This window comes from Plutella xylostella, chromosome 13 (genome assembly GCF_932276165.1).
Source record: "Plutella xylostella chromosome 13, ilPluXylo3.1, whole genome shotgun sequence".
NCBI lineage: Eukaryota > Metazoa > Arthropoda > Insecta > Lepidoptera > Plutellidae > Plutella > Plutella xylostella.
This window is the reverse complement of record NC_063993.1, coordinates 2,945,882-2,958,108: the sequence shown is the minus strand read 5'-3', so window position 1 is coordinate 2,958,108 and position 12,227 is coordinate 2,945,882. Positions and strand designations below refer to the sequence as shown.

The following is a 12,227-nucleotide window of genomic DNA, read 5'->3' as shown; positions in this document are numbered from 1 at the left end:
CCTGGTTATGCTCTAACCGACTATGGTGAAATTGGCACTTAGTCTCAAACTGAAGGGCTAGCACGGGGCGCTATCAAGACCTGACAAAAAATTTGCATCACGGTCTCTTACATCAAGCAGCCTCAATAGTGAGCGCGACGGAGAAATTTCGTCACTTCTATTGCGCCCCGTGCTAGCCCTTTTGAAGTAGGGTCGTAGTGGCTACCGTGGATCAGTGGTATACAGTGAAACATCGCTTTTTAGGTGCGAAAACATTATGGAATAGAGGCTATCAAAAACATAAGTAAAAAAGCCAAGTCTCGCCACTCAACCGTAAAAAGTTGTGACATCCACGTTAATACCAAGTCGGTTTATTTAATCAGTTTCTAGTTAAGGGTTATTCTATCCTAAAGTAAAACATAATTCCTTAACCTTACACTATTTTGTAGTCAATATATGTATAATTATACAGGGTATTGCAAAAAGGGTACACTAAGCCGAAACCTACTATTTAGCAACACCCTGTATATAAAAAACATATTTATAAATAGGTAGGGCAAAACACCCAGTAACTGACCATGTGCCAGTAACTGACCACCTTCCTCTTCAACTCCAATAAATAAGAAATATAGCCAAGCAGGGCCATCTAGTGAACATCCAGTCTATTTTGTGGTTCATTGAGAGCATTACTGATACAAAAGATTTTGCCAGCCGCCAACAGATGGATAGTGAGCGATCGAAAAAGTTCAGTTGGCGCGCGAACCGAGTAAATTGCAGTTGTGACTAACGTATTTGTTAAGGTAAGTGAATTTTTTGATCGTAAAATTTACCATGAAAAAAATTGAAATCATTGAAAGAAAAAATTATACCATATAGATTTAATTATAAAGATTACGTTTTTGATAAGATTCAGCTTGTTATTTCCCGTTTGATTGTTTTAAATGGGGTGGACAGTTACTGGACGACAAAACAGCGATTTTCCAATAACTGACCACCTATGTCGGTTATTGGGATTTTTGGTTGAAGCTGAATTTAGGCAAAATAAGAACGTAATATTAAAGCTCATATGTGCCATTTTCTTGTGTCAAAATATGAGCATTCTATCTTCACTCCTTCCATTTACTGACATAGGTGGTCAGTTATTGGGTAAATTGGTGGTCAGTTACTGGTATTATTATATATGATATATTTTTACAGCTTTCAGCGAGATGAAGAAGCGCCAAGATAGCAAAAAAAATATAGAAATGGCAATTCCACTTGTCTGAGACAAACTAGGATCAACAAGACATTCCAAAATAATTCAGGGTGACATGCAAGCACCTTTTAAAATATAGAGAATTCAAACACAAAGTCCAAGTTTGTTCCAGATTCGGTATTAGCTGATGAGGAAGATAAAAACGCTAGTGGAGCATACTATCAGCCTAGGATAGTGTGGATTCTCCAGGATAAAGACAGATGTCACCATTTTTCCTTAAAGATAATCCGTGGAGCAGTTTCTTCAAGAATGCAAGACCAGGAGACAAATGGCTTCACCATCTCACTCTATGAAAAGATACTCAAATGCTATCTTCAGAACAGCTGAAGGCCTACCTAACCAATGCCAGCGCTTGTGAACCAGATGAAATTGGTTCCCCGAGCACAAAAGCACTTGGCGAACAAGACCTCAATGACATTATTAATGACCCAACCCGAATATACGTTACCGACGAAACGCGCCTCCACATTTTTCCAAAGACAGGCAAAGCCACTTCAGCAAAATAGGAAAAAGAAAGCATCACTACAATGCTAGCACCCTCAGCCGGTGCACCAACACGCCCTTCAATGGCATTATGAACGGCCAGCGGATTTCAAACAGAACGGTTAAATTGGCACACAAGAAATGGGGCATTCTTCTATAAGTTGTTACCACGACCAACACCCCAGCCATTTGGAACCGATACCACAACTATCCGGAATCCACTGGCAACGCTATACTATCATTGGCAGACACATTAGTCCAGCAGCGGAAAATGCAGAAAGTACAGCGATGTTCTGCTTCAGTGACGCCTCTTCAACGAGGCAAAGATTCCCTGTCCCCCTTGCAGAAATGACTACTCTTGTCTTTGGCCAAATACTTACCTACGAAAGCACGTTTCAACAGTATCCTAAATATTCCAGTTGAATCCTCAACAAAGTCATTGAAATCCCGTTCGTCAAGGCTGAAAAACTAACCCCCAGTATCTGATTCGGTCAAAATTACAATGGCTAGCCTCAATGACTCTTTTAGCCGCACTGAAAGTCTCTGGGTGGGGTTTCAGCAATAATGAAAACCATCTGTCTCTGGTCCTACATCCTTGAAAGGACCGGCGGGGAAAGGACCTACTTTTCCGGCGGGGAATTTATGTTTTCCCAGGCCGACAATACAATACGCCACGATTCCTCCTCCTCATCAGTTGATACTGAATATGGAAAAGACCGGATTTAGCGCTTGGATTCGCTACTTTATATTTAAGAAAATGCTTGTTTCTGGCACCATGAATGCTTCATGGGCCTGTCCCACTGATCCTGGCTTGTTCCGGACAAACAAAATCGGCCTTTCTGTGACTTATCTGTAGGTACTACATTGGGGCCACTTAATCTCCCTGAAAGCTGTAAATTTAAAATGTGTGTTCACTATGTGCATGTGTGTTTATTCCTTTGTTTTTAGTATTTAACAAAATGCATAAACTTGTGTTTTTAATAAATAAATGGTTGATTATTAGGATAAGATATCATTTCAATTATGCATTAATCTGATTAATTAATTTAATGCACTTTTCAGTTAAGAAACCTTGAGCAAAAGTGATGTGTCACACATTAAAAGAGACCAGAGGATCGGTACTATTACATTAAGTAATCAAATTAATAAATAATAATAAGATTTAATCATAATTCCATTTTTAAACCATTTTAAATTGGTGGTCAGTTACTGGCATCGAGTGTGGTCAGTTACTAGATTTTAGTGGTCAGTTACTGGGAAAATCACAACTTTTTGTTTGCAAAAATATATAAAAAAATGAGTAACTTCTACATGTTTGTTATTTACTCAGGAATGTAGCTCTGTTATTCTAGTTTCTAAAACAAAAATCGGATTTAATAAGCGATAAGAATTGAGCCCGCTACAGATAAATTACTGGAACAACTCCCTTAAGGTGGTCAGTTACTGGGTGTTTTGCCCTACATATAAAAAAATATGACTTTGACGTTTTTAACTCCCATCCACCAACCAAGTCTCTGCGACGACCCTTCAGGGGCACCTCGTCGGTTCGTATTTCAGACACTTTCCTACTTCCTCTACTATCCATTTTCGTCCACCTATTTGTCCTAACCAGAAGAGCTAGCACGGGGCGCATTTAAGACATGTCAAAAGTTTTGCATCGCGCTCACTCACATCGCGCATCCTCAAGAGCGAGCGCGACGGAGAACTTTTGTCCCGCGCTAGCCCTTCAGTATGGATGCCACTTGAGGTTTTGTGTATTGACGTGTCAAAAGTGAAATAATCAGGAAAGTTTTGATAGATCTATCTTATTTTTATCATATTTTTTATTTAAACGCGACGAAATTGTTTAAGTACCAAATCAGATTTTTTAATAAAGTTACCGCTTAAATAATTTGCGTAATAGAAAAATAGTTAGCTGTAGTCGATATTTTTTGTAGATTAACTTAACACACGCAGACTAAGGGTGACTTGCATCAAACATTTAAATGTAATTAAATCTATAATATTGCTGTTTTGCTCTTACATTATACATGTATGTGACACATAATATTATTATTTTCACGACGTTAATCTCCGAAGGGGTAGTCAGAGGTGAGTCGCAAGCGAGCCACCCGCTTTTCACTGTATATTTTGTACTCACGTGATTGGCCGCGAGCCGTATCGCCGTTTTTGAATGTGTACAATGCACTTAGGATACACATCTAGAATCTAGATGTGCAGGTTTCCTCACGATGTTTTCCTTCACCGTAAGAGCGATGGTTTACATTGTAAGTACTTAAATTCAAAGAACTCATTGGTACATGGCAGCGCCGGGATTCGAACCCGCATCTCTACATTATACAAGTATACTTACATAATTGTCAAAGCAAGCCAGTAATAGATTTAATTATGTTTAAATGATTGGTAAAAGTCACCCTCGGACTAGAGGTTTAAACTATGTCATCTAATCAGCAATTAAGCAATTAAGATTATCGAATTGATAATCTATCGATGAACTATCTGATAAATTTAATTTTAAGATTACATTTTTAGTACATATTCGCACAAATATAAAAGAAACATAACATATTAGGCCCACAAGTTTATTGATACACATCATGGGAATTCCGTATTTATTTGTTATACTTTCTATAACATTTGCATGTAAGTAAATACCTTAGCTTTTGTATTAATCTCCTGATATTAATTTCATGAAGAGTGATTTTGTTTTTTTTCGTTTTTCATACTCGATTGATTTTATCTGCTCCAGAGTTATTGAGAGAGATCATGGGTTAGATACTCATATTAAGTATACTCAGACTAAATACAGTATTGTGGAAATTAATGTGAACATAGTCATATTTAGGTTAAATATTGTTTTTTGAAGGAAAAAAAATAAACAGGACTAATTTATAAATTATTTAATTTAATTAAATAAATAAAATAAATATGTGGGGACATCTCACACACGGCCATCCGACCCCAAGCTAGGCAGAACCTGTGTTATGGGTGTCGGACAGCTGATATATCTACACAAATAGGTACATAGATAGATAGTTACTAAATATAAATATCAATCAATTTAAAAAGGTATGTGGCCCCCTTTGGCTTTTATCACAGCATCATCGAGTTTGGGCATAGCCAAAATATGACTATGTTCACATTAATTTCCACAATACTGTATCTAACTACCCTAATAATTATTTTTCAGTATGCAAAGGCAGCGATGTCGATGGCACTGAGGCTCGCATGCAGCGGTTTGCTGAATACACTAAATACTATTTATATTCTAGGTAAGTTTCAGAGGCATATTCACTGAAGTAATTTCCATCGTATGACAAATATGATATCCTATGCATGGAAGTAGAAAAAAAGGTGGAAGGTGCGACGTGAGTGGCGCGCGGCGGCGGACTGACTTACATTGAGTGTGAATGTGTGTGTGTCGGGCTCGTCGTAACAATGAAAGTGACTTACTAAGGATGCTTCACTTTTTAGTTAGCGATATTCCTTCCGCGTTTTTTTCTACTTCCATGGTTCTATGATCAAACCTTAGGGCATATAAACCCCTAAAATATATTTAATTTCGTCTCCGACTGAAGTGCTATTAGATATTTATTTTATTTATTTTTATTTTAACATTTTCATGGAGAACCAACAGCATTTTCTAAACACAACACAACTTAATAATTACTTGATGCCATTAATAGGTCAAAAATAGGTTAAAAAAAAGATATAGTGACTGAAGGTAGGATTTTACAAGAAGATATGGTTAAGTATACTTAATTATATCCTAGAAGTGTTCTTTTCAATGTTGAAATCAAAATAATATGTAAAGACTTTGGCTTAGGCTTAACATATTATTATAGAATGTTGCTAAAAGCCAAAAGAGGATGACTCAGGGGGTAATTTTAAACAACATTTGTTCGACGAGTTTTGGAAATTCGCGAAAAAAAAACGCTCTCTATAGTAAAAAGTGACGTCATCAATAAAGTTTTTATAGAAAAGGTATTTTTTTTCCATAACTCGTAGAACAAAAGTTGTTCAGAATAACCCCCTGAGTCACACCCTTTTTTGCTTAGTATACTTACCCTTTTTGCATCACTCTCTACATAGAGCGAAAATAGATGTTCGATGAAAATGTTTGCAGTAGGTATATATAACAAATTTAGTGTAACAACTGAATTAATTGTTTTTTTTTTCAGACAAAATGTTCATAACGCCATTGAACTTTCTGCTGATACACTAGCATCAGCTGAAATTAATCCTGCTCTTGACACAGTCGTGATCATCCATGGACATATACAAAACAATGATTTAAGATATGAAGCTGATATTAAAAACGGTAAGTAAATTTTAAAATAATAATTAAAATGGTTAATGGTTCAAGGCGTTTCTTGCTGAACATATACACATATATATATATATATATATATATATATATACTTTTTATTACATAATACCCCTTTCCCCTCGGTGGAAATGACCACTAAAAATAATAAAACATTATAACCACTGTAACAAAAAACCTATTTACCTTTGATGGATTGTTTATACCGAAGCGTCGTCACTAATACGTCACTATCACTACTCGTAATACGTCACTATCACTAATATGTACTAATATGCATTAAGCCCACCTTTTGTGCATTTATTATATATTTGTGCAATAAAGAATTAAATAAAATAAATAAATAAATAAAATATGTCACTATTGTACGGATGTACACGAAAGGCGCCCCCGCGAGACATATTATGTACTATGTATCACCCATGGAAGTAATTAAGTTCTTACGCACAAGTACTTATTACTTCCATCGTATCACCATACCTTCGGCAGTCAGTGACAGCCGCATAAATCTGACTGGCCCATCCTTGCACAACGGTGAAAACTCTAAAAGAATAAGACCATCATAATCCACTGTTGGATTTAAAGTCGCTCAGCGTGCTATGGAGAGAGCTATGCTTGGGGTTTCTTTGATGGATCGTATCAGAAATGAGATTATCCGTCAGAGGACTAAGTTTACCGACATCGATCGCTGTCAAAATATGCAAGCTGAAGTGGCAGTGGGATGGTTACATCGCTGGACTGACGACCTTAGGCGGGTAGCCGGTAGTGGTTGTATGAGGAAGGCCGAGGACCGAGTGCTGTGGCGCTCCTTGGGAGAGTCCTATGCCCAGCAGTGGATAATTATTGGCTGATGATGATGATGAATCCACTGTTGTAATTGGCTATTGATGTTTTTTATACATTGTAGTATATTTGCTGCTACAATAATACTATTACTATTTTTACAGCATTCTTGCAGCGACGTGACCACAACGTTATCCTCGTTGATTGGCGTGTGACCGCCGCCATGGACTACATATCGGCCTTTAATTTTGTGCCCGAAGTTGCAAAAAACGTTGCTACATTCCTAACTGCTTTCTCTGAGGCTGCTGCTGGAGCTGGAAATACAACATCACCTGAGGAACCTGGGACTGAGGATGGAAACGGCACACCGGCGCCGGATGAAACCAGCAGCAGAGCTTATGGTATCAATGGTGACGAATTAAACGTAGAGTTATATGCTGAAGAGGCCACCACCATTCACATAGTTGGCTTCGGTCTTGGAGCACATCTTGCTGGTATTGCCGCGAGGAATTTAGAAGTTGATGTTGATAGGATCACAGGTATGGTAGCTGCCACTTTTTGATTTTTTCAAGTTTAATATACTAAAGTAGTATATTTCACATCTTCGTAAATTAAGCATGGGAAGATTATTTACTGCTCCTAAATGATTTAATGTAGCTTCTTGAATATTGATTAGTTATATAATACATAGATTTGTAATAGAATTCTACTCGCCTAAGATATTCTTTTTCTATAGTCTCTTCCAAACATTATGTATCATCTATAGCATTATGTCTTAATCGTATAAAAACCTTCCTAGTCGCAGTTCTATTACTAACCAACAATATTTGATTCCAGCCTTAGACCCCTCTGGTAGAAACTGGGGCTCCAACTCTGCCCGTCTCTCGCCATCAGACGCTAAATACGTGGAAGTTATCCACACAGATGGCTATGGCAATGCAGCGAATGGTTTGTCCGAGCCACTCGGCCATGTAGACTTCTACCCTAATGGAGGTAGACATGTTCAACCGGGATGTGGGAATCAAATTTGTAGCCACAATAGAGCGTGGGAACTATTTGAAGCCACCATCCTTAACCCAGGCCAACTTATCGGGTCCAAATGTAAAGATTTGAAAGACATGGAACACAACAAATGCCCTGGTACTAAAGTGGAAATGGGAGGCATAGAAGTGCTGAAGTTTGCGTAAGTAAAAAATAATAGGATTAAATATTGGATTATTATTTTATTTCAAAACCTTATAAAGATGTATCGTATCGTCACAAATATTTTACAATAGGTACTACTATGTATATAATATGCCGCAGGCATCTGGTTAAATCTCCTTTTTGGTTGAATCACTAGCTTTTTCACTGAATGACACTATTCAATTGAATGACTAAAGGACAACTCGTCAAGTGGTTGAATGTAATGTTCGACGTCTTGACTGAACGTCATTCAGCGAAGTCGTTGAATGGGATATAGCCGACTTTGTAATATTTGGTTAAGGTGAACATGAACAGACAAGAGTCAACAAAAACACTTTGTTACAAAGCTCTCACAAATTAACTGGACAATAACAATCAACGGACCTTGATACAATAGGTAAATCCATGCTGTCACACTATTTTACCAAAAAAAACGCACTTACTTATGAGCTAATTTATTTGAAAAAAATATCAATAAGCTAATAACAGGTTCTTTTTGTGCCAGCTGTTTGACGCCATATTTGTTTTGGTGACTACTAGCGCCGCAGTGAGAAAAAATGAAATAAATTTTATCACCTGACTGATTTTAAGTCCGGGCGGTATGTTCAAACGGCTATGTTTAAATCCGCTAACTAGTTGGACGTTTTGTGACGCTTGTTCAATCAACGTTCGGCCTAGTCATACAAATGAATAACGTCATTCAGTGAACGAGCTAGTGATTCCACCAAAAAGGACATTCAACCAGATGCCTGCGACATATACAATTATACATGTTGAAAGGTTGTGTTGGAAATAACGCTTTTTTTCTTAAATAAAAATGCTAATTGCAGCTTCATTTAGGTTTAACTTTAAATTTTTGTATAAAATATAAATTTTATAGGACTAGCTGTACCCGCGAGCTTCGCTTCGCCTTAAAAAGTTTTCCTGTGGGAATTCCGGGATAAAAAGTAGCCTATGTTCTTTCTCAGGGTCTAGACCATATGTATACCAAATTTCATTCAAATCCGTTCAGTAGTTTTGGCGTGAAAGAGTAACAGACAGACAGACAGACAGACAGACAGACAGACAGACAGACAGACACAGTTACTTTCGCATTTATAATTTTAGTAAGGATTAGATTTTAGTTTTAGACGTAGATCTTTGTGATGAGTTATTGATCATGTATAAATCTAAATTTGTAACTAATTGTATATTTTTTTTCAGATCTGGTATCTTCAGATTAACCACAAGGAATGTCTTCCCCTTCGTCTAAGCTTTAAAAATAATATAAATATGTTTGTTATTCAACAACGATGACTTGTGAAAAATATAATTATATAAGTTGTAATAAATAGATTTCATGTAATATCTCTGGTATTATTAAAATTTAATCGCCATATACAAATTTGAATCTTGAATCTTATCAGCCATCTAGATTTCCACAAGTCAAATAATTTTAGAGTCGATTGATATTTAGGGCCTGTTTCACAATGTATGGATAATGGCTACTTGTCGGATAAAAGTCATGCTGTCACTGTCTAAAACATAACTACAGAGTGTAACAGCATGTCTTTTATCCCACAGGTAGCCATTATCCAGACATTGTGAAACAGGCCCATAGTCTAATATAGAAATACCTACTTCATGTAACTAACTAATTTATAAAGCCATAAAAATCTACCAGATGGCTGCAGGGTTACTTTAAACTATTCCATTTTTCACCACTAACATTCTGTCTGGGGTCTAAGTTTAAAATAAAACCCACTTTTAAGTGCCCATATTACGTAAAAGTACTGCACTAAAATCCAGAACTAAGATTTAATGTGCCATTCTTTTTCGTGTTGCTGAGTTAACCGGAAGGGGGAAAAATAGCTCTTTCTTACCATGATTCGGAGCGGTGGTAGCTCAGTCGGGTAAGCGCCTTCTCACGCTAGAGATGCGGGTTCGAATCCCGGCGCTGACATGTACCAATGAGTTCTTTGAATTTAAGTACCTACAATGTATACCATCACTCTTACGGTGAAGGAAAACATCGTGAGGAAACCTGCATGTCTAGATTTAGCACATCTAGATATGTGAACCCACCAACCCGCAGTGGACCAGAGTGGTGGGAAATGGTCCAAGCTTACGAAGTATACGAAGGCACACACATTTTAGCTTTGTTTTTGTATGTGATAGGTCCTTTATCTAGATCTTATATCGTCAATAATAGCTCACGATTGTATTGAACATGCAATAAGTGACTTTCAATATACATAAGTAACTTCTTTTACTGCTCTGCTCTCTTCAATTACATAATAATTTCAATATACATAAGTAACTTCTTTTACTGCTTGCTCTACCTCTTCCTGTTACTGCTCTGAAGAGTCTGGATCGGACACCAGGCGGTACCATCCTTCTCTGTCGGTGGCCAGCAATTTAAGGTCCACGACTTTACTTTCTCTCTGGCCAGGCTGTGTATGACTTGCTTCTGGCAGGTATGAGCTAGTTTTCCGGGTAGCCTTGAACCATAGACTTAGTATATACTTACGCCAGTATATACTAAGTCTATGCCTTGAACCAACCTGGCCCGGCCAAGACGAGACAAGAGTTCTCCGTCGCGCTCGCTCTTGAGGCTGCGCGATGTGAGTGAGCGCGATGCAAAACTCTTGTCACGTCTTAATGCGCCCCGTACTAGCCCTTCTGGTGTTCCCATGTAATGGTCACTTACAGGATATACTGTACATAAATGCGACGATAGTTATTAATGAGGTAGGTACGTACTCGTAGGTATATTAGTTGTGAATTTTTAGAGTTACCAACTTTTTATGTGGAAGGGTTTTTGATCCTTTTTAAAGTATGTAAGTATCAGTAGGCATTAGGAGGATTGAAGTAATAACTACGGTACCAAATTTGGAATTGATAGGACGAATCGAAGGTAGTTAGATCCCCCTTAGACAAGTAAGATCCCCTCATCAGCTAGTTAAGGGCTGATGATGTACAAATTACTGTTTAGGTCACGATTACCTTATCATAATAATTTAAATATCATTGAAGTAAGACAGAAACTAAATTTGAAATCGATCGGTAATCAGGAAGTTTATCAGACCCCTCACCCACTAGAAAGAGCTTATAATCTGCATACGGCTGAACCGATTTTCATGGCGCACGGCAAAGAATACTTGGGGTAACATTATCCATTTCCCTGAAAAATAAAACTGAAATCGGTTCAGCCGTTTGGGAGCTACGCTACCACAATCAGATACACGCGCACAAATACACAGTAACGTTAAACTTATAATACACTCTTTTTACACCGTGGTTAAAAATACATTAAGACGAATTGAGAATCTCCTCTTTTATTTTAAGTCGTTTATGAATTTTTTGGTGGGATTTTTTATTCTTTTAAACCGACTTAAAAAAATTAGGTTTTTAGTTTAGCCTGCATAAATTATATGTATGTATGATTGTGCGTGATTATCTGGCGTTTGGCCTAACTGATTTTGATGCGGTTTTTAAAAACCTATTTGTTACACGAAGATGAAGGTTATACGCGTAGTATTTTAACCATCGTTGGAGCCGTATGCATAATAATAGTAATAATTATGTGCGGACATCCGACACACGGCCATCCGCCCCCAAACTAGGCAGAGCCTGTAATATGGGTATTGGACAGCTGATATGTGTCACAGATACATAGATAGACACATACATTCAAGACGTTAACCTGATACCCTAGAACAAATTTTAATATCTGTCTTTAAGTCTATCGCACTACCTATCACTTTCTCCACAACACCCAAGGTTAGCTGGAAGAGAATGCTGTTAGCATGAAGTTCGCCTATGTTATATGTACCATATTTTAATTGTGCAATAAAGAATTTAATAATAATAATATTAAGTACCTAATAAATATCTACCCCGGCCGGAAATCGAACCGAAGGTCCCGTCACTTATCGCTACACCATTCGGTCTCATATGTACGAGTATTGTATCTGTAGCTCATTTTTCATCCCTATTCCACTGAGCTGTACTGTAAGGGTGTTGCGTTACAAAAGTGCTAATATAAACCGAAGGAAACAACTTTGGTTCCACGATATTTGAAGATTCTCCAAAAACCCAACTGAGCAATTTTTATTTCTATTATTTACCCACTAAATTGTTCAGAATGACTCTATCGGCTTACTCTACCAATTTCCCAACACCTGTAGGTACACTCAAATAATTCATTTGCTTATGATAAATAAAACAGATAGA

General features: G+C 37.4%; 1 protein-coding gene across 1 annotated transcript; it reads left to right on the top strand.

The window, feature by feature from the left end:
* The first annotated feature begins 4,226 nt into the window (after positions 1-4,226).
* Positions 4,227-9,357, top strand: LOC105389108 (pancreatic triacylglycerol lipase). Its single transcript, XM_011560175.3, has 6 exons — positions 4,227-4,360; positions 4,908-4,989; positions 5,899-6,038; positions 6,992-7,366; positions 7,665-8,010; positions 9,216-9,357. The coding sequence occupies exons 1-6, from the start codon at positions 4,315-4,317 to the stop codon at positions 9,262-9,264; spliced, it is 1,038 nt and encodes a 345-aa protein (XP_011558477.3). The 5' UTR covers positions 4,227-4,314; the 3' UTR covers positions 9,265-9,357.
* The last annotated feature ends 2,870 nt before the right edge of the window (positions 9,358-12,227 follow it).